Source organism: Netta rufina (genome assembly GCF_964035555.1).
Source record: "Netta rufina genome assembly, chromosome: 11".
In the NCBI taxonomy this organism is placed as follows: domain Eukaryota; kingdom Metazoa; phylum Chordata; class Aves; order Anseriformes; family Anatidae; genus Netta; species Netta rufina.
Window position 1 is genome coordinate 2,320,667 of NC_140134.1, and position 23,825 is coordinate 2,344,491.

General features: G+C 41.3%; 1 protein-coding gene across 1 annotated transcript in view; it reads right to left on the reverse strand.

Moving 5' to 3' along the window:
- Positions 1-6,146: 6,146 nt before the first annotated feature.
- Positions 6,147-23,825, reverse strand: part of SHC4 (SHC adaptor protein 4) — a 30,491-nt gene continuing 12,812 nt past the window's right edge. The window contains exons 3-12 of the mRNA XM_084293575.1: positions 20,527-20,590; positions 19,532-19,651; positions 17,860-17,913; positions 14,886-14,937; positions 14,227-14,353; positions 12,086-12,263; positions 10,449-10,509; positions 8,896-9,075; positions 7,179-7,432; positions 6,147-6,471 (exon numbers count right to left, since the gene is read on the reverse strand). Of these exons, the coding sequence (XP_084149701.1) occupies positions 6,316-6,471; positions 7,179-7,432; positions 8,896-9,075; positions 10,449-10,509; positions 12,086-12,263; positions 14,227-14,353; positions 14,886-14,937; positions 17,860-17,913; positions 19,532-19,651; positions 20,527-20,590 (1,246 nt within the window). The 3' untranslated portion in view covers positions 6,147-6,315. The remainder of the gene's footprint in view (positions 6,472-7,178; positions 7,433-8,895; positions 9,076-10,448; positions 10,510-12,085; positions 12,264-14,226; positions 14,354-14,885; positions 14,938-17,859; positions 17,914-19,531; positions 19,652-20,526; positions 20,591-23,825) is intronic.

Consider the following 23,825-nt stretch of genomic DNA (forward strand, 5'->3'; position numbering starts at 1 on the left):
CGGCTGGCACAAGATGGCGGCGGCGCCGGGCAGGGGGAGGTAGCCTCTGCCCCGCCAAGCTCCAGCCGGGAGGGCCTGTGTGGGCTCCCAGGTCTCCCAGTATTGTAATCTGCTTAAATACAATAAAAATAAATAATAATAATAATAAAAGTAAAGCTTCTGGACTCCCAAACTCCTTCCACAGAATAGCCTGTAGCAAACGTTCCAAAAAAAAAAAAAAATCAGGAAGGTTTCTCAATGAGTGTTCAATGATTAAGAAGATATATAACATCTCCATCTGGTGACACCCTCAGCTGCAAAAGTGCTTCCTGCCCTAGTGATTGAATCATTTGTTATAATGTTTTTATTAATGGGAGCAAACAGATATGTATGTTAATGTGTTTCAGTGAAATGTATAGACCCCTTGTAAAAGAATTAATATGCTAAGGCAAATTTTCCCACAGCATTCTCCTCAAGAAACTGGCTGCTCTTGGCATGGACTGGTGTGCACTTTGTTGGGTTAGAAACTGGCTGGGTAGCTGGGCCCAAAGAGTTGTGGTGAATGGAGTCAAATCCAGTTGGAGGCCAGTCACTAGTGGAGTCCCCCAGGGCTCAGTACTGGGGCCAGTCCTCGTTAACATCTTTATCAACAATATGGGTGAGGGCATCAAGTGCACCCTCAGTAAGTTTGCAGATGACACCAAGTTAGGTGCGTGTGTCGATCTGCTCAAGGGTAGGAAGGCTCTGCAGGAGGATCTGGATAGGCTGCACCGATGGGCTGAGGCCAACTGTATGAGGTTCAACAAGGCCAAGTGCTGGGTCCTGCCCCTGGGGCACAACAACCCCAAGCAGAGCTACAGGCTGGGAGATGAGTGGTTGGAAAGCTGCCAGGCAGAGAAGGACCTGGGAGTATTGGTTGATAGTCGGCTGAATATGAGCCAGCAGTGTGCTCAGGTGGCCAAGAAAGCCAACAGCACCCTGGCTTGTATAAGAAGCAGTGTGGCCAGCAGGGCTAGGGAAGTGATCGTCCCCCTGTACTCGGCTCTGGTGAGGCCGCACCTCAAGTACTGTGTTCAGTTTTGGGCCCCTCGCTACAAGAAGGACATGGAAGTGCTTGAGAGAGAATAGAGAAGGGCAACAAAGCTGGTGAGGGGTCTGGAGAACAAGTCCTACGAGGAGCGGCTGAGGGAGCTGGGATTGTTCAGCCTGGAGAAAAGGAGGCTCAGGGGTGACCTTATCGCTCTCTACAGGTACCTTAAAGGAGGCTGTAGCGAGGTGGAGGTTGTTCTGTTCTCCCACGTGCCTGGTGACAGGATGAGGGGGAATGAGCTAAAGTTGCGCCAGGGGAGTTTTAGGTTGGATATTAGGAAGAACTTCTTTACTGAAAGGGTTGTTAGACATTGGAACGGGCTGCCCAGGGAAGTGGTGGAGTCACCATCCCTGGAGGTCTTTAAAAGATGTTTAGATGTAGAGCTTAGTGATACGGTTTAGTGGAGGACTGGTTAGAGTTAGGTCAGAGGTTGGACTAGGTGATCTCGAAGGTCTCTTCCAACCTAGATGATTTTGTGATTCTGTGAAACTAGTTATTATTCTCAGGGTGTACTAGTAACCATTACAACAGAGATTAACCAGTTCTTACTATTTCCTCAACATCTTCACAAGCATTTTTAAATGAAGTTTAAATTAAGTTGTTTTTAAAAGAAGACTGCATGTGCCTGGAGGTTATATTAACCTTTTCAAAACCAATACTTTTTTAAACTTTCCAGAAATCAAATTATTTTAATATAGCATAATTAATTCTAAGACTTCTACATGGGAGATAGTGTAGTTTACATGAGATGTCTGGTCCATGGAGAAGAAGCTGAGTAAAGGTGAAGCCAGCAATAGAAGAATGGGGGCTTGTTTAACCACATTAATGATTTATAAATAAGAGAATTGTTATTATGAAAGCCAGGAGTGGAAGAATGGGGGCTTGCTTAATCACATTAAAATAGATGTTGCTGAGTGTCTTTGCTTACTACTGTGCAAATTAACCAAAACAAGGAGTCACAGGGCTCCTCACAGAGGATGTTTCCTGACAAAAATGGGGAAACTGTCTCAAAATCAGCTGAGATCGACCTTGTAGTTTGGACAAGAGCTAGGAGCAGTTGAGTCTGGCAGGGGGTCAGCTAGTGGTGATGAAGAAGCATTATCAGCCTTCATTCCCACAACCCTCTGACGACCACCACCAAGCGCAGATGGGAGGACTTTATGGAAATTACTTGTTGGAGCTAATTTTAATACAAAGCAGGGATAGGTTATGCATATGTATAGGCGTATTGGGAAACTTCATGGATATGTAACTCTTTACTGCATGTAACCAACGCAAGTTGCCGCGTTAGGGTGTGCGTGTCTTTGGGAGCTATCCCGCATGTACCCAGCGCTGAAACAAACCACATATCTACTTTATAACTCATTTGCTTTGAGTTGTAGAGTTCTTCAGCAAATCAAAGGCACATAAAAGTTAGGAACTCTGAATCAAGTTTCTAGTTCCATTCCAGAAAAAAAAATATGGATGGAATTCATTCTAGGAGAATGCCTGTATTTGTTTTGATTTTTTGTTTTCTCTGTTTTGCATCAAGAGATTTTGAGTTACTTGTTTATTTGTATTGGGTTTATGTGGTAAGGTTCTGGTAGCAGGAGGCTGCACAGGTTGCCTCCGTGAGAAGAGTCCAGAAGCTGCCCCATGTCAGATCAGAGCCAGCTACAGCCGGCTCCAAAAGGGACCCCACCACTAGCCAAAGTTGAGCCTATGAGCATTGCTGTTTACGCCTCTGTGAGAGCAGATTTAAGAAAGGGAAATGGCACTGTGCAACAGCAGCTAGGAGAGAGGAGTCAGAAACTGTAGAGAAACAACCCTGCAGTCACCAAGGAGGGCAGGAGGTGCTGCAGATGTTGAAGCAGAAGTCCCCCTGCAGCCCATGGGTCTCACATGAAGCAGATCTCCATGCTGCAGCCTGTGGAGGAGCCCCCGGTGTAGCAGGTGGATGTGGCCTGGAGGAGGTTGCGGCCCATGCAGAGCCTCTGTAGGAGCAGGCCCCAGGTCATAGCTGCAGCCCGTGGAGAAGAGCCCACACACAGGCAGGGAAGCTGGGGGGAGTTGCAGTCCATGGGGGAGTCATGCCGGAGCAGTTTGCTCCCGAAGGATGGACCCTGTGGTGTGGACCCATGTGGGAGCAGCTCTTGAAGAGCTGCTGCCTGTGGGAAGCCTCCGTAGGATTAGTTCATGAAGGACAGCATCCCATGGGAGGAAGTTCATGCTGGAACAGGTGCCAAGAGTGACCACAAAGGAGCAGCACAGACAAAGTGTTATGGACTGACTGTAACCACCATTTCCCAACATCAGTCAGGGATGTAGGAAAGGGCAGATGGAAGGAAGGCATTTTTAGTTTGCTTTTAGTTCTCACTGCTGTAGCCTGTTATAAACAGGCAATAAATTACATTAATCTCCCTTATGTTGAGTCTGTTTTGCCCATGACAATAATTGGTGAGCAATTTCCCTCTCCTTATCTCAATCCATGAGCTTTTTTTTCCGTTGATTTTTCCCTCATTCTGTTGAGGAGGAGTGAGAGAGCAGCAAGATGGTGTTTAGCTGCCTATCAGTTAAATCACCACATTATTACATTAGCACCCAGTTAATTAATTTTTCTTCCCTTTTTCCTTCAGAGTTTTATTTCACATACAAAAGAATTGGGAACAAAACAAAGATTCCTGTCTTGCTTCTGTTAAAGTTAGTGATATTCAAAGAGAGAGACTTGGACTGTATTGTACTGTGATCCAAACATCATATAATCGCTGTGGCTGTTTTTGCCCATTGGTAAACTGAAAATGGTGAAATGCAAACACTATTTTTCTAGTTGTCAGTAGCTTTGATTTATACTAAAAATAGAGATGGAGCTTCACACATTTGCTTTCTATGACCTGTCATAAAATTCAGCTTTGATGAAAAATATCAAAATTACCTTACGCAAGTCATTCTCTTCTCATGACATGCCACAGAAATAGCTATCTTTGTTTTGTAGTTTGCTCAATGAAGTCATGTCAAGCATTGTACACTAGTTTGGTAAGATGTATGAAAATGTATACTATGCAGGAACTCTGTATCCCACTCACAGTTTAACTCTGTATCCCACTCACAGTTTCTTGCCACCTGTCCTTGCTGTGGCACAAAATTTGAACATGAATTGCTATAGGGGCCTTTTTTGCAGGTGGGAACCTTGGACATGATGGAACAGGCATAAACTTGATATGTTCTAAAGCCTTGAAATATCAGTAATGCCAGACTATTATCAAAGAAATGAGTTACCAACATTTTAAAGCTTCTCACCACTTCAGTATATGCAAATAATTTTTTTTAATCACATTGTTATCAAAGAATGAAATATATTTTGTGCCTACTAGCTGAGGAATGGAATAAAGCTGGTTTTAGACTGCTCTAAATGTGGCTCTTTACATCATATTCTCCCCTCTAAGAAAGTGTGTCTTAAATTATTTTATTTTATCTGTATGACCCCTTTTGTTTTCCAGAGGAAAGAGCTCTTACTATACTATCCCATATAACATGAACACAGGCAAAATAACAGAATTTATTCTTTTATAGTCAAATCTTTTCTTCCAGCAATTGGTGACTATCCACAATTGTCTGCCTTATGGCAGACACAATTGTCTGCCTTATTGTCTGCCTTATTTCAAGGGAGGCTGTAGCGAGGTGGGGGTTGGTCTGTTCTCCCACGTGCCTGGTGACAGGACGAGGGGGAATGGGCTTAAGTTGCACCAGGGGAGTTTTAGGTTGGATCTTAGGAAGAACTTCTTTACTGAAAGGGTTGTGAGGCATTGGAACAGGCTCTCCAGGGAAGTGGTGGAGTCACCATCCCTGGAAGTCTTCAAAAGACGTTTAGATGTAGAGCTTAGGGATATGGTTTAGTGGGGACTGTTAGCGTTAGGTCAGAGGTTGGACTCGATGATCTTGAGGTCTCTTCCAACCTAGATATTCTGTGATTCTGTGATTCTGTGAACTAAGTTGGTGGGCTGGGAGACAGAGAGAATGTCCCCGCTGGTGCCAGAAGACATCATTTATTGCGATAACTTTCTCAGGGTATCACCCAGGCTACCAGTCTCATTCTCTAGATTCTCCTTCCCTTTCTTAAGCTGCTTACTAAATCACTGTTTCTTCAACAGGAAACCCAAGAAACCTCTGTTAACTCTGAATATAGGATTGTTCATATTGAGAGTATTTATTGTGACCAAACAATTCATATGTTTCCTTTAAAAGGCTTTTTGGGAACAAATGGACTCCACATGATTACAAGTAAAATCATATATTGTTTTGGAAAGAACACTGAATAAGGGCACATGCAAAATTCAAACAGTCCTTTAAATAGCTCTCTCTCAAAATGTATCATTAGTTTTGTTCAGCTTTTCTAGTTTGTAAACAACTATTTAAGCAATGAAAATATATTTTAGCCTACCTTTAAAAAGGGATGTCTCCAGTATTGATTAGTAGTAATACTAAAATCATATGCGAGACAAAAATATTAGGATCTAGCATGCCTGTCCTTGTAACAAGTTCTATTCCAAAATTATATTACATATATTAATTTCAACTTTGTAAATGTTGCATAATCTCAATTTTTTGAGTAGTCAGACAGTGATAAAAAAAACAATTAAGAAACCAGACAAACCTTTCTGTATTGTGAATGCCATTCATTTCAAATATTACTTGCTAGTAAAGTGCTGTTACAAGCAAAGTGAAATTGTTAGTGTCTATTGAAAGCAGATGACATTTTAGTAATATTCAAATTGTATTTGTTTTGGCAAACAGTTAAAAGCTTTGACATGTTTGTTTAACCACCTAAAATTAATTCAGTATAAATAATATTGGTTTCCAATAATTCTATGCGAAAAGGCACATACTAATGTTCCAGTAGTTCATTCAAGTGAGCTTTTGCATGTAGAGGTTTAATTGTGCTTTTAAAACGTTACTGATTCAGTATGACCTTGAAAGTGACATTTGTGCATGTCTAAAAAACCTTCTCACAAATGAATCTCACACTCTGAAGGTGTAATTTTGCTAAGATTATATATATCTACATAACTATGCTTATTGATCTCTATAGATCTACATAGATATACACATATACATATATTCATACATACATACACAAAAGAATATCTTCTGGAACAGCAGCAAAAAGTGCAGTCTATACTTTTTGAATTGGCTTCATAATATAAAGTTTTATAATAGTCAATGCAATTTTCAGATACAAATTGTCTTGGGATTTGTGAAATCCAAGGGGATCATATGTGATATTGCATGTGTCCCACGTTATTCTCTTTCCTTACAGGCTGTTTCAAGCTCACTTCACTTCCAGAAGAGATGATTGGCAAATTATTTTCCATGTGATACTGAATAAGATGACTCACACTATCAAATATATGGTCTTTGGTTCTCACCTAATGAAAGAAGCAAAAGAATTTAAGATTATATTGTGCTTGTAAGTGGTTAAACATGACCCTAGCCCACTGAAGTCAAAAAAACATTTAAGCTACTGAATTCAATGGAGCAGGATCATTAGGCTATAGCAGGAATTCAGATTTATCCTTTGACTTACCATTAACTGACGTGAAAATTGGAGGACTGAGTTAAAGGAAACAAAATCTTTTTTTTTTCTTCCTCCACAGAAGAGAGATATTTTTTCCTAAATCCTACTAAGAATTTTGCTTTCTGATTTAGTGTCTCCTCTGAGAAATGTCACTTCAGAGCACTCTTCTAGTCCTGAGCAGAAGCAGGTAGAATAGAACCGACATCAAACCACCTCTACCTTTTCTGTATCCAGAAGCATGTTAGTAAATCAACTTCATTATTTAGCATTAGGGCTATTTTTCCAGAAATTTAATAATGAATCAAAGGATGTATTAAGTTTGTACACTAATTATCAGCACCTGGACTAACAATTATATTTAAGCACCTCACTTCTATTTCCATGGTGTTTAGGTGCTTGTAAGTTCCTGAACTGAACTTTTAAACCTACTTTAGTCACTGGCTCAATTTAAATTAACCTGAAGGGAATCAGATCATTTCCACGTCCAGGAATGCATCCGTGCATTCTGACTGAAATACCTGAGCAGCCTTGAAATTTCCATGTATGAAATGTTCATACCTTGCCCTCAGGATCCACCAAGAGAAGATGCTTTGCTTGCCCTCCCTGAAGCCCACTGAGGACGTACTGCCCAGGTGATGTTGCACTCTCTCGCACCAAAAAATCCCCATCGTTGACTAAGAGACTCTCTGCTGCTTTCCTGTTTAATTTGCCATGGTAACAATCTTCATTCTTTAGCTGTTTTTTTATTTGTGGCAGAACACAGACACCAGCTGTGTTGCTTGTGGCACTCTGCTGAACAGCTTCTGGTAACTCTGAAATGAAAGGGAACATACTGGATACTTCACCTAGAACTTCACTCTAAAAGGAAGTAAGAGGGTCGTTCTATGGCTTTTAAAAATTCAAATAATTCAGTCTTGAGGCTATGATCAGGCTAACCTTACAGCCTGTAATAACATGCATACATGAATGCTCATAACCCTCCAGAGCATTAGGTAATGTTATCATGAGATCTCCTCCCGTACCTTATATGGGTAAACCTTGTGTTGCTAGGCAACAGGGATTGGAAACTGGATTTTTTTTTCTGATGCTCTCATGCTTTTGTTTTGTATTTCTTTGGTTTAATTAAAAAGTCAAATCTTCCCCATTAAAAAAAAAAAAAGAAAAGAAAAAAAGACTGCTGTTGTTTTTAGCCTCTAAGATCTAGTTTTTCCTTTTTCCTTAACAAGCTCTGAAGAGATTGTCACGTCTTGTTGGGAGAGTCGTGTTGAGTGGCTCCAGCTATGTGCAGGAATGTAAGACAACATGGCCAGTGTAGCCAGAAGGGAAGGATTACAGCATGATGCATCTGCTGTGAAAAAACAAACAATTACTGAATGTACTAGCAACTGGGTGGTTTGGGATATAGCCAGTCAGACTGCAAATGATTCACAGGCAGGATTTTTCTAAGAAAAATAAGAGGATACCACTTCTTCAATGAAATTGTGCAACATAAGGCTCCTCAGGATATAGCCAGTTCCTTTTAGAGCATAATACAGCCCTGGGTTGGAAATGCCTCAATGGTCACAGATTTCCTTTGCTGTAGAAAGATCTATCCAGTCCTTAGCCCACTGTTTTGTATGGAGCCAACTCTGACAGAGAAAACACTCAGTGGGAAACTATAAAAGGTAAAGCTCTTTCATAAAGTGTTTTCAGTAATAAGAAAAATCAGTAGCAACTGTATAGTCATGGATATCCACCACTTGGAGTCTTTTAATCAAGACTTAATTGGACATATATTTAATAGATACCATTGATCAAACAATTTGATTTAGAAGTTATTGGTTGAGATTCAATGGTCACTTATGCAAGAAATGAGAAAGTGTTCATAACGATCCCATGTTGACCTTGCATGCTATTGCCTGGGAAACAAAAGAATCTGAGGTCATTTCTAGCTTACAAGTGAGATAAGCACAGAGGAGAGCCCTCTTCCTTAAAGCAAAGTGCAGTCCTAAGCTTCCATAATATCTTAAATACTTGCTTATTACCACCTGTGGAATACGGGACACTATTTGTTGTCATCAAGCAACTACAGAAGATGAAAGGTTACTCTATGTGCTCACACTCACTGTCAGCACTTTTCATCTTTGTCTTGAATTTGAAAATCGTTCTTGAATTTGAAAACACACACAAACTCTGTATTTCTTATGGGGAAACCAAAAGCTTTCTCTTTGCCCATGGCTGAGAAGTCCCCTCTTTTCAAAGCATAGGAAGATACCATATAGCAACAAGCACCTACTTGCATGATGCAGTGGGCTGCCGTGACCCTGTGCTGCTGCTGTAGCACGGGCTGTACAGGCTGCAGACTGCAGGGCCTGTGTGTTGATGTAACATGGATCATCAAAAAGATCTGTTTTGTAGGCAGGCTTCAATAATGTCACATCTCTCTTTGTCTTCTGTGATCTTTCACCACAATGGCCTGCAATTAATAAACAGTATGCATAGATCATTATTTTTATTTTTGTTTAAAGAAAAAAACTCAAGTTAAAATAACTGCAAAAGCTAAAATACAAATATTGTTGTTCTTGTATATCCTATTAAAATCACTCAGAAGGAAAACAGAAATTGGCGGATGAACTTTTTTTCTTTCCTTTTTTCCCCCCTTATGGCTACAAGGCACAAGGTACACTATTCAGAATCAGTTAAAATGTTTTCAAAAATGTGCCACACTGGTTCAGTCCTGCTTCATTTAATGTCAGCAGTAAAACCCCCACTGATTGAAAATAAATTACTACATATGACTCTACAGAAACACAAGCTGTATGCATTGTTTGTTGCAAAACCCCTTCCTTCTCCTCTGCACCACAAGCTTTGTGGGAAGCTGAACAATTCTCTCCCTTGCTGTTCTGGTGGAGCATGGAGATGGAGGAGTTTGGTGCTTTGTGGCTCTGTCTACAGAGCCAGAACCACATCTGTCAGGTTAGGATCCAAGCCTAGGAAGAGGCTAACAGAATATCCCCTGCAGGGTATGAAAATAATGCCGCTTCAGCTAGCCAAATACACACATACTTTTGCTCTTTAGCAAACATTTTAGTCATAGATCTATTCATTCATTCATTATTTTTTCACCCTCTCTTTGTAGAAACCATTTGATTTTTCCTTTCCTTAAATCAGAAATAACATAAGAAATTGCAGTATCCCCTGTAGACAGTAATTGATCTCCTTATAATAGTGGAAGTGGGAATTCAAAAAGGATGTCATTTTTCAGTGAAAGAGATGAGCTGAGGAAACGTCCTTAGGGCATCAGCTGTGGCAGGCAAAGTCCAGAAAGGGATGTAGGGTGGTAATCCCTTGGGGACCCAGAGAGCAGATTTTGCTAAAGCAGGATTGGGGGCACAAAGCTCCCCAAGGGAAGGGAAGGACACAGTTAAACGCAGAAACTACTGACACTGGAATCAAGGCCATAGACTCCACTGGAACAGCAACCCAATGTTGACAGCTGGGTCTCCTAATGTATTTGTAGGGTGTAGGGGTATTTTCAGAGACTGTTAAAGCAGAGAAATATCTTTCTTCTTCAAAGAGTAGGAAAGAATAAAACAACAAAGAGCTACTGTACAGTATCATGACAAGTAAAATGAATAAGTCTGCCAAAAGACATGAAGACAGATTAGTGCCCTTTTGAAAAGCTGTAAGGCTTTGTTGTCTGCCCTTCATCTAGGGAATCAAAAATGACCCACTAAGCAGGACACTTTTCACCATTGTATGGAAAGCAAAGGCACAGCCCTTCCAGTCAGATTGCCTTGGTTATTTTATGCATACAGAAGTGAAGGAAAATCAAAAAAGAGTACATACCCACAGTTTTGTTTCCTTCTGGGCAATTTTCATATAAATTGATGAATGTCGGGCTGCCTGTCTGCACAGAAATCATAAAAAGAGTCACATACAATAGTCCCTTGGAAACCTCCGATAACTATAACACCCATGCACTAGTTAACTGTGATCCAGGTAACTTAACAAATCTTCACAAAAAAAATCCTATCTCCTCAATATTTCATGATGATACTTTCTCCAGGATATCACATCTGGACATACTCCAACCCCCACTGAGACTGTTAACTGCCCAGTAATGTACCTAAGGCTTAATGTACCTAAATCCTATGCCCTAACTGTCGGTCCTGTGCAGATGCACCAGGTGTAGGTTTCAGCAGCTGAACTGAGTCCTAATTCTTCTTTGATGGATAACTACTTTTTTCACTGTCATTTCTACAGATGTTATCATGAGGGTGAACTCTGACTTGCTCTGATACCAGGTCTGATTGAGCTGGAGGAACTTTTTTTTAATCAAAGTCACAAAAGTAACAGTTTCAAGGGAGATAGTTTTGAAGTCATAAACTGAAATATGATGGTGACGTATAAAGAACATGCAGCAGGAACAGATTAACTCCTAGGTAAAGTTCCTATTTCCCTATAACTGTTCCTTGCAATAAAAAAAAAAAAAAACAAGGAAGAAAAACTACAGACAACCTGGAGTGAGTGAAACAGTCACCAAGTTGTCTAAGCAGCACTGAAAGAACTGAAGGGAACTGAGAAGAAAAAATTAACACCCCATGGAAAGAAGGCAATTGCAATTACATGTTGCAGGGTAATTCCTTGCAACCCTGGAGAGCTTTGAATGCAAACTCAGGATAGAGACACATACCATTTAGAGAATTGTTTGGGGGCCAGGGATGGAGTCTATCAGGCCCACAGCGGACATGTGGACTATGGTTTAAGTTAACATACTGGAAAATTGATGGAGCGGTTGCTGCCAGAGACAAACCACCACTGGGAGCAGCAACTTCTGAAGCGGCACTAACTTGCTGCCAGCAGGCATGGCCAAGTATGCACCCTCTTAGCAAAGTGATAGTGCCTGCCTGCTTCCCTGAATGAGGAAATGACGGTGTTTCCTGATTTATTTATTTTTTAATTTGTGACTATCCCAGGCAAAAACCATGGATATTTGCATTATTGCTGCCCTTGAAAGCTGAGGCTGATTTGACAGAATCTCTTCAAACATTCCAAATGTAATTGATGTTGCATATACATTGCAATCAGTTAATGCTGTATGTATAGATTGTAGAACATAATGGACAAGATGGAATACTTATCAGATCACAGAATTTGGAGCCAGGAAGTCCCAGATTTTATAAATGTTCTGTTAGACAAGCTATTCAAGTCTGTATCTATTTCCTTCTCACAACTAAAAAGTGAACAAGGGAATATTACATGGTCTCCTAAAAGAACTCTAAAGACAAACTAGTTAATCTTCAGAAAGTGCTTTGGGATTTAATTATGTACTAAGCATCATTAAATCTTGCCTAAAAAGAACTTTCCCAGGATAATCAGGACCTGGTTCTGATGTTAACACCATGCTTTATACCACAATAACACCTTATTATTCATTCCCATAATATGTAGTGAATAGTTATTCCAGAAGATGATGTACTTACTGAGCAAGGCTGCTTTCTGCACTGTATAAGACAGCAAGCCCTTTGGCCTGTTTGCACTTTCATTCGCATGTCTAATGTTCCACCAGTGGGAGGCTCTTTCCCTGGAATTTCATTGTAATATTCATGGTCCTCCCTCTCCTGTAAATTCCCAGCTGATCCATTAGTATTTGCTGCCTCACTGCAAAAATATGGAAAAAAAAAAAAAGAAACTACTACTGTTACCATCTGCTTTCTAATGCAGGCAAACGTCCCAAGTGTTTGTGCATCACACAATACACACATTAGCCATACAGTCTATAAAGGGGTTTGGGTCTAAACTTTTAGAGTTGTTTATTTTTCCAGGTACGTCTCTCCAGATTAAAAATGGAGTCACCATAGATCAGGCTGCCAGGAGATGATCTTAGCACCAGACAGCCCAGATCCCTGAGATGCCAATGTGTTGTTCGTTAAGGTATCCAAATTGTTGACCATAAAATTGATTCCTCTGGCTTCTTATCTCACCTGTATAAATCTAGGGACTTTGGGGCGGGGGACGGGAGAGAGACATGACTTGCAAAAGAAAATTAAAACCTCATGCATTTAGGCAGACAAGGCTGACACTGTTTTAGAAAACCAAACATTGCTACAAAAAAAAAAAAAAAGTCGTTTTCCCAGGTGGAATGCACTCTGATTTTAATAATCAGAATCCATACAACTATTCTGTTTCTGCTTGAAGAAAACACTGAATGACATGAAGGATGGTGGCCGAAGTTTTTCTTGAGCTAAAATAGAATGATGATAGCTTAAATGTACAGCTGATACACTGCAAAATAACTAGGCGCTTCCTGTATTGTCTCCGGTCCTGAAATAAAAAGCTCATCTCAAATCTTACTTCTCTGTTTAACAAGAACATAATTGGATAAAAGGCCTTGAGCAGGAAAGAGATAAAGTTCAAGTAGTTGATTATGTGATATGCAGTGCAAGTATTTGATTATGTGATTCATAGTAGTTTGGAGGTGGGTGACTCATTCGCACAGCAATATCTGAGTTCTCTGTCTGAGGACCATTCTCGAAGAATGGCTGTGGTTTTGGCTCAAGGAGGGAATTTAATTAGCATCTTCCATTTCTCCTTTCTGCAATTTACTTGTGGCATAACCTAGCAGAGTTTCATAGCACAGACTCTTCCTCTGGCTATTGTCTCCAGGGTAAACAGACTAGTATTAGCAGTTGAATGGCTAGAAACACTATATAACGAGATAAATATAACCTGGAGGTGGTACTGCTGTCATGGAATAAAACCAGTTTTGTTGCAGTGTTAGGTACTGTAGCAGTGACATCACCTGCACACTAACTCCAGGGTTTCAGGAAGCAGCTAAGCAGTTTTACAGGTTTACCTGTTTGCAGGAGGTAGCAAGGGATCCAATTCACTAAAGAAAAGCCTGAGAAAAATAGACGTGGCTAACCTGTGAGGAGAGCCATAAGTCAAAGCAAGAATTGTGTGTCCAGTGCAATGGGAAAAGGGTAGCTGAAATGGGGAATTGCAGTCTGAAATTTAATCTGGGTCCTGTAATTTGAACAATGTGCAGAGGACAGAACTGCATACTTTAAAATGCCAAGTAGTAGCTGGGCTTATTTCAGTATATGATGCTGATTCAAGTCATACCAGGTGGAACTGTAGGCCCCTGCCAGGACACAAGCAGAACAGCACAATGGTGAACTACAACTGCTTTTTTCCCCCCACCACATACTTTCCACAGCTGCAGTGAGCTTAAACTTGGCATGGCTTGGGACTGAGCTCAGTGTGTGTGCATCATATTTATAGAGCAGAACTTCTCCACTTCATTTACTCTGCCCTTGCTTGGGCAGAATAATTTGAACATTTGCTCAGTTTACTTGCATCATTTGAAATAAGGCTGTTCCAGCTAAGAAACAATACAGCTGAATTCTGTCTTGTTATGCACCTGTACAAATGTCAGTGGAATCAGTGACATTTACTGGAATAAGCTAATTTTCATCTATTATACTCTGTACATGCAGCATATCTTACAATTAGCGTATGTCCAGAATGCATATCCAAAGCATCTTATATATGGAGTGTACTGTTTTCTTGAAAAGTAGTAAGAGAAGAAAACTGCCAGTGAAGTGACTGAGAATATGCTGACCTTTCATTAGATGTAACCAGGCTGGAGGGATTCTTCAGGTACTGCTTAAACCGGAGCTCAAAAGCCTGCCCTATGGTGTTTATTACTTCCTGCGCCATCCCATTGGGACATTCCAGTATGTGGCATGCTGCAAAGAGACACCTTGCTTTAACTAGGTAAACGCACTTTATACCAGAAAATAGAGCCAAGCTGTAATGCCTACAGCAGAAAAGCTGAGCATGAAATGATGCATCTGGATAACTTTAGGACATTATGCACTTAGGAAGTTGCACTGGGGGTATCTTAATCATAATACCAACTTACACTTCAATAAAAGAAACTCTCCATTTATGGTTTCTTCATGGAGTGCTCCTGCACCTTCCTCCCCAAGCAAGGCAGAGCCCTGATCTTTGGCTGCCTGGGGAAGAATCCTGCCCCAGCACAGGGTCAGCACCTGGCACAGGTGTAGTCCAACCCATGGATCCTCACTTAATTGCACAAAGAATATGACATCTAAAGCCACAGTCTGCATACCATCACTCCCATCCATACATGGAAGATGGAAATTGTATAGACTATTGGGCTATTCAGTAGTTCTGATTTTGAAACTCAAGGAATTCCTTGGTACAGATAAAGCAATTGCAAAAACATGCATGATAATCTGGAAATTGTTTCCATACCTCTCTGATTAACGGGATCTTTTGCTACATATGCAACATAGTCTGTCGTATCCTTTAGGAAAGAAGAACACAAGTACTTTAAAATTATCATCATGGACAGTAAGGATTGTTCAGCTACCACCATAACAAAGCAACTGAGTATACACGGAGAGATTTTCAGCTTTCAAAAAATACTTCATTCAGGAAAAACTAGAGGTTCTAGCAAAGGGGGCTAAGGATTAGTGATACACTGGTGGATCACACAGTCATTGTGCAGGAATGTTTTTCTTGTAATAAATGCAGTAGACCATTTTGCATTCTTTGGGTTTCCAATAAACTGTGCTTTTAGTTCCAAACTCTGCAACAGAAGAAACTCAGCTGGTGCCTCATCAGCAGACAACACTGCTCTCTTCTGCTGCTCCCACAAAGCTCAAAGCCTCTTCTGTGGAAAGCATCAGAGCTGCGTGACCCCCAGTCACATCTTTTAGCTGGGACAATCCTTATCAATATCTGTGGAATATTAAAAAGTGCAAAAATACTGCAAAGGGCAAGTTAGAATTTTCCCAATTTGTAGCCTGAAGATTGACTTTCAAAGGCATCTTAGAGAAAAAGTTGATCTTTAAAAAATTGCAGAACACGATGCAGATCTGATCTCAATCACTGCTGCCTGATTTTAGATTTTAGGCTGGCTAACATCAGGTTAAATTACCCTGGACCTCAAGGCTGCCGCTGAGATCAGACAACCTCAGTATAATCAGTTGTCTGTTTCAGATTTCTTTTTCCAGTCAGCACTGAAATAATAATCACTTTTTCTTGTGAAACTGAAAAGGGAACTGGCATGGAAAAATTAAAATTTCTGGTCATATTGCAAAAGCAAAGAGTCACTTGATGATTTAGTGTTATAGTAAAAATGGTGAGGTAATGAATAACATTCTTTTAATAATTAAAGATGCATTTTGTTATTTTGGATCTTTAAGGCCGAATGGGGAAAGTGCAATTCGAAGCTTAAAGGCATGGCTCTCTTGAGGGAAGATGCAATCAGCTGGCAGGAAACAAAGGCCCCCATTTGCAATATGCACAAGAACAATCATTTAATAATTCACAATGAATGACACAGGAGGCAGATCTCAGGGTCAGCAGATCTTGCCCTAGATCATTAAAAGCAAAAAAAAAAAAAAAAAAAAAATCTCCAAACTTAATATCATTAAAGCAAAGAAAGCTAAATATTTCTCATGCATTTATTGAACACAATTTCCTTCCTTTTCCTCTCAGGGTTTTCTTAAGGCTCATAAATATTTTAGCATACACTCTCAAAATAAATTAGATCTTGAGAGCAACTCAAAAACTAAAGCAACTACAGCAGTACCTGCTATTTTATTATCTTTACAATGTTTAAGTACTTGCATGGATGGCTTTGCTTTAAAATAAAGCCCCCTCTAGAGCAGAATACTGCCATTCCTTAACAGTGAAGAGCAACAGTGAGCTGTGTTCAGGCCGTGAATGTGGAGACGGGTGGAGAGACATGTCCTATGGAAACCATAGCTAGCACATATAAGGGGAGTTTCTGAAAAAAGCTCAACAAGCCACCAGAATTGCCCTGTGCGAAGTGCCACACATAGTTCCCTCCCATACCAAGACCTCTGTTTTACACATTCTCTCAGCTGCACCACCAAGAGCCTGTAGCACATTGCTGTGATAGCACATTCCTTGGAGGTCCTACCACTTAAGCGCTGACCCAGCCCTTGTGTATCCTGTGAGATCTGATGGGATCACTATGTAGGACCAGTGCAGGATAATGATAACAATAATAGTAATAAAAACACCACCACTATAAAAAGGTAAACAAGCCCTGTAGAATTACCCATCCAGCCCACTGCACGTAAGTCACTAAGCATAAGTCTGAAAATGTATCCCTGAATTTTCCAAAGTGGAGATGGTATATAAAGACAATCTATTTAGACAGCCAGCATCTAGGACATAGTACATACTTCAGAGGCAAGACAGATTAAGTGACTACACACATGCTCCCTCCTCACTTCCCACCCCAGCTCCAGAAAGCTCCTGTTTTCAGGCAACTTTGGGCAAAACCTCTCAGAGGGCTCCTTACATCACCACGATGGCCCTCCAGAGAAGATCCATCAATCACACAGGGCTGGTTCCCAGCTATTTTCCCTTGCTTGGTCCCAAATCCAGAGGGGCAGATTTGGTATTTTCCAGTCAAAGCTAGACCTGGCTTCAGCCCCCACGTTATCAAGAACATGACCCAGAGCCTTCTATTTTCCCTGTTTCATAACACAAGAACAAGGAGACATTTAACAAAACTGAAGGGCAGAAAATTCAAAACTGATTAAAAAAATACTGTTTTCACAGAGCATGGAGTGTGAAATTCAGAACACTGGCAGAGCTAGGAACTTGCTGACATTGGAGGAAGGAACAGGTCATGTTTATGGATGACAAATTCTTCACTTACAATCATTTCCAATAAAGGATTTGGAAGAGGATAGAAAACTTCTCGTGTGACAACATCAATGAGTTCATGACTATAATACTAGGAGAAAACCGCATGTCTGCAAGCAAAATAATGCCACGTTTGTCTTGTAGGAGTTTTGACTGACTTGAAATTTGTTTAAAATTTACAGGCACTGGTGCTGACCACTTTTGTGACTCAACATAGAACTGATATAATTCCTATGTTTGTGTGTTCTTACATTTAGGGCCCCAAGTCTGGGGACTTCTGAGTGAACTGAGGCTCACTGATGGACAGTGAAAGAAGCAACTCTACCTAGCTATCAAACAACCACTGAATCTCTATTCCATGTGTCCTTTTCCATCTCAGGCCCACTGTTTTATTGTTATCCTGGTCATGATGCAGAAGCATGGCATACTGTTAGTGCTTGTGGATAGGACAGGATGAAATAAAGTATTTGCAGGTACTTCTGTTCTCATAATAATTTCATTATACCTGTGGAAATATATCTTATAAATCAATACTTACTGGGTCACCTCCAGAAGCAAATGAGATGGACTGCATGTGATGGTTGGCAATAATCTGAAAAGCATGACAAAGTAGTTAAACATGCTCATGTGCCACACATTTGGAAAACAGCAGAGCAAGCAAAAAAGTTCATCACAACCCAGTCTATTAATACATGGACACATTATTTGTGAATGAAGAAACTAAAAATAGGAGTATTTTTAGAGACATCCTGTTCACGCTTGGAAACGTCTGATCAAACTTCCTTAAAGCGTTTTCAGAATGAATTCAGCCAACAGCTTCTAACCTGGTCTGTATAAAGCTACATGAGTCTCTTACAGGAGAAAACTGGAAACACTGGATGCTTGTACAAATTCTTGAGAAATTAATTTAGTTTAAAATGACCAAAAATTTTGTTTAAATGCATGGAGTATATAACAGTTGCATTTTTACGAACAGTAACAGTACAAACACTGATACTCTGATCACGTTGTCTCTCGGCACTGGTACCAAGCTGTTATCTGGTAGAAATGTTGGTGGCCAGATCATGCATCAACTTTTCTACATTTCAAACACTACCTCATCTCTGGAGACAAACCGCAATTTATTATAAAATCAAGTGCACAAGATTACACAAGTGGGAACACAGTGAAGTGTGGCAGCAGCACAGGAATGGAATAAACAGGATTTCCAATTTGCAAAGGCATAGCAAGAGAAGATCCAGAAAGAGCTCCAAGACAGTCCCCCGAACACCCACATCTGTGGTAACAGGGCACATGAGTGCCTTTGCAAAGAGATCTGTCTGTCCGGCTTAGTCCTGTATCAAACAGGAACAGCTTAGAGGGCCATACTTTAGCTGCCAAACCCCAGTGCTTCGTCTGGCATAGGGAAGCCCTTTGCTGCTGTAGCTGAAAGGAGGGGAAGCCTCAGGCCACGGACCCTTGCTCCTCCTAGCACAGGAGAGCCCCAAGTGCTCAGCCTGGCCTCAGGGCAGTACAACAGGTCCTTAGAGTCAGTGAATCAAAACTACCTCCCCGATGCTCCCCTGCTCCAACTTGGAAGAAAACCCGCTGCTGGCCCTGGGTGAGATCATGCTGGGAGCTGAAGCCAGCAACTGAAGGAGGAATTAGGTGGGCAAGACAAAGCTCCCAGCTGCATCTGCCACGGGGGGTGCACGCCCCAGTCCCACAGTCCCAGGGCAGACCCAGTCTCTCAGGACCATGCCTCAATGGAGCCCAGGGAATCTGTATAGCAAAACTGATTATGCACATATATTGCCCAGCTGTAAAATAGCTTTGAACGACTGCAAAGCCAAGCTCTGACTCATTATTTATGTCAATTTTTTCTTTCCCCTAGGATTTGTCAGAAATTCCAGGAAGGACTAGTGCCTTGTTTATTAGGCACAGTACAGACAGTGACACATTGAGAGAAACAGTTTGCCAAGTGCTTAGAGATCCCTGGACACAAAGGACACTAACACAAACAAAAAGAGCATGTGCCATATCTTGAATTCCCCCAAAATACTCTCATTTTTAAATTCAGAGGAATCACACGGTTCAGCTTCATCAGGCATGCATGGGAAGACTAGAGGGTGCTGCTTTCCACTCAAGCACCCAGCCCTTCTTACAGACATCACAAAAAGAGGAGAATATAGTAGCACAGAGAGAAGGACACTGATTTACATGTATCCTACCTGCTGTGTGTCAACATTAATCAATGTGAGGCTGTTTGTTGAAATGGTCAGCTTTATATTCACGCCAGAAAACTGAAGATTACTTTTGCCAAGTACAGAAGACAGAAACTTAACTGGAGGCTTTGAATACAAACAAAAGAAAGAGACTGTCAACTGGGTTTGTCGGGACAGAAGTATATCTGAGTCAAGTAGATTTTACAGCATTTTATTGAGAATTTAAAGGGAACAGGGATAATGTCATGGTCAAACACAAGTAGACTTTCTAACAAATATCAGCTTTGAGTATGACTCGTGTACATGTTTATTATGTCAATAATCGGGAAAAGTTTTAAAGAAACAAAAAAACAGGGAGCTAAATGTTATAGCTGGCTCAGGAGTTCAGAATGTGTAATTTTCCCACCAAACTCAGCCTCATTTCCTGAGGATGAAGTGTTTCGGAGTAAATCAAGAAATTCTCTCATGCATTCATTTTTCAGGAACATGTTGGTTCACCCTTAGCTCCACGGTTACAGGAGGAAACCAATAACCTCCCGTGAACACTGCCCCACAGCAGCCACTTGCACTGACTCCCCCTGCATGCTAGCTATTAAATAAATGACAGGCCCATTAAACACTGCCTTTCTCATTGTGCTTATTTTTTCAATATAAATAAAAATCGGGTAATCCTCTAGTGAAGGAGCTCCCTTTCACTGTCCAAAAGAGCTCCTACATTTTACCTGCCAGAGCCTAGGATTTGCTAAGCACTGAGCCCTGCAAAGGCTGGTAGAAGCAGGAGCTCCAGGCAGAGCACTAACCCTGGTGAGAAGAGGTCCAGCACAACCTCAGCACCCAGAAAAAGCAGGCTAAGCATCCTGCTACAAACACTTCCATGTTATACCAAGCTCACATGAATTAACATGCACTCCACCATGGGCTGAATCTTGTTGGGGTATCATGTATCAGGCTTATCAGAAGCAGATACAGAAAAGTAATCATTCAGCTAAAACTGTATTTACCTTCCGCTTCTTTATCGCTCCATTTGTACCTGATACGGCTTCACACAGTCGACTTATTGCTTCCCTACAAATAGAAAAATGCAGCATAAACTGTTGGATCATTTAACATGCATCAGCTGTAACAGGGCCAGCAACCTTGTGATTTATTGTTATAATTCCACTTAGAAACACTTAAATCTTCCGGAAAGCCTTTCACAGTTGTTTTTCCTTCTTTACCCCAGGGTTAAAAAAAAAAAAAAAAAAGTATTACAGTATTTAATGAAACACAGTAATTCAACAGCCTGCTTTGGGTTGATTCTTTTTCTTCACAAAATGTACCAGTGTCACCTAATGAAAATTCTTTGTTAAAAAAAAAAAAACAACAACAACAAAAAACAGCTAACCACAATGAAACTCCAAGGACCTCATGCCTTCAAGTCCTTTTTCTCAGTAAGGTTTTCTCAGTAAGGCAGAGCTCTTATTGTCAGGGAGGGCTCCTGCCTGCCTTAATCCATTTGATTTAGAGCACCACGGGTGTGCTGAGTGAGCCCAGCTGGGTGCTCTTATGGGCTTCCTGGTGTTTGGGGTTTCTCTTTAAAAAAAAAAAGAAATATTTCATCTGCACTTCAGCCAATTTCCCACACTTTTCTCTCACAGGAACATTCTTGCTTCCCAGCCTACCCTGTTTGGGAGTTATGCATGAACATTTCCCAGCACTGCCCTTGCTAGGTGTGACAGTCATTCCAGGATTTGGTACCTGGGCTGCTGATAACACATCTCTTTGTCAAACTGTGACATTCTTGGCCAAACCACTGGTTAGATATATACATGCACACCAAAAATAAGAGTGTCTTTGAGTGTTGCTGTCAACAGTTCTATATCCCTCCACGCAGAAGACTTTTCTTGGGGAATACTGCATAAATCTTTCCCTTTTTAAGGTGCAGGTGCATGGTTTGCTCAGCTGAAGCTAGATTTCAAGGCCACTTCTCCAAGGCAAGGGGTTTTATGATAGTGTTTTGAAAAGTCATGGTTCAGGGGGAGAAATTTGGTGCTGTAATCAGCTTTGCAACTTCTGTTCCAAATCTGAGGTCTCAGTTTCATATCTTTCCATCTCTAGCAGGTATTTCCCAAATCAGATGTCCTTTCCCAGACACACAGTCATCTCTGTGGTGCTTCTTAGGAAGCATAAGCGTAAGGCATAAAGTACCAGTGGTCTGTACCAGAGACAGCTAAATTACTCAATATATCTAAGTGTTGTGCTGCATCTATTTCCCATGTTTCATGAAAGCAAGTTCTGATACACAATCAATCAGGCGACTGGCTTCCACATATAGAACACTTGACAGTCCTGATGGAGGTTAGCATGGCAGCTGGGGAAAAAATCTTTTATTGGCAGCCATAGACTTTTCCTGGACTGACACTTATTGTTTTGAAGCCAATGGAAAAATGGTGACTGACTGGGTTGGGATGTGCTTAGCAGATTTCCTTAACTTTCCTGGACATCCTGGAGACAAGGAAAGGCTGGGTCTGCTGCAGCATGCCACAAATTCCAGGATCCAACCCAATAGCCTTATCTTGATAATCCAGGAATCGCAGGTGTTACTGGTGCAAATTTTCCATGTGTCAGCCTTGGACAATGTCTGGGGAGCCAAAGACACTGCTAACAGCACAAAGCCACCTTGATGGGTCTGACCTGCAGCCCGTGACCCTTCTGGCCACCCAGAACCTGTGCCAAGGTTGTGGAGGGCATCCCACAGCCCCGTCCTGCAGCCAGCGCTTCACACTGTACCTCCTGTATGGGCTGCCTTGGCCCGAGTTCAAACTTGGGCTTTCACAGGTTTGGATTTCATTTCATGCTTGAGGGGAAAGGAATTAGTTTGTTTAATTTTTTTTTGTTTATTTTACTGCGTTATTACCCAACAAGCTAATTAGGAAACAAGCTAGTTAAGAAAGTCCATCTATTTTCAGATACTGGCGGGTGCATGGGTGGAACATGCTGCTGGGCTTTTCCAGAGAAAGCTTCCTTTCAGAAAGGCTAAAAATTGCCAGGTACATCCCAAGCAGCACAGTCAGCCTGAGGCCTGTGCTGGGCCTGAGGAGCAGGGGTGGGCCGCAAGCACCCAGCATGGTGCCGCTGACCCCTGGCATCTCTGCTGGCCCCAGCACGGCGCCCCACAGATGTAGCTGAATTATGTGAGCATAAAGCACTGGAGATTGCTGATATTAAATGGAGTCTTCCCGTCAGATGAAGTCCTGAGAACCTGCAGACTTCACCAAGGGCAAAGTAACAAAAATGTAGTGAATATGTTCTGAGTGAAACCAGCAGCAAAGATGAGCATTGTAGTGGGCTACACAAGATGTTTCAGATTCAGTTTACAAACACAGACTTTTTTTTTTACCCTTTTAAAGCAAAGCATTTCCCCCTACACAACCAAAAATATGCTTTTGAAGTGAAATCCTGGCATCCCTCTCATTTTGTTCCTTTTTTATTTCAGTGTTACCCATAGAAAGGCCAAAGCTAAACAAAATGGGAACAGCATCCTGCAGGATGATCTTGCAGATTCCAATGATCCGTTTGGAAAATGAGAGCTCATCTTCTCATTCAATATTAAAGGAAATTAAAATCAGAGCCAAGACATTAAGGCATTGGAGCCTTCAAGTCTAGCTCCACCTAGAAAGAAAACCAGATACTGAACAAATTGGAAAAACAGGGAAGTCTTCTATTTTGGTGACAAATGAGTTCCTGCATGCTTCAAGCAGCCTGTGCAGAATAAGGAGTTGCAGGCAAAGCTGTCCACAGCTGATCCCATTCTGCTACAAGAACATCTTGTCACTGCCCACTTCACCCTGCTCTGAAGCAATTGTCCAGAAAACAGGAACAAAAATGTAGGCAAATCATTTCTACTTAATAGTTTCTATTTTCTCTCTTTACAGAATCACAGTAGAGGAAGTCATCCTCTCACAGCTATTCCTTGCTGTTTATCTGTGGATGGTTTTCCAGATGATCTAACAAACCTCAAATATTATTTTAAAGATGTGAGAAGCGGCCATTTGATAACACCTTGTCCTGGTTTCAGTTAGAACAGAGTTAATTTTCTTCCTAGTAGCTGGTAGAATGCTATGTTTTGGCTTAGGATGAGAAGAGTGCTGATAACACCCCAATGTTTTAATTGTTGCAGAGCAGTGCTTATACTGAGCCAAGGACATCTCAGCTTCTTGCTCTGTCCTGCCAACAGGCAGGCTGGGGGTGCAGCAAGAGCTGGGAGGGGACAGACCCAGGACAGGTGACCCAAACTAGCCAAAGGGGTATTCCATAGCAT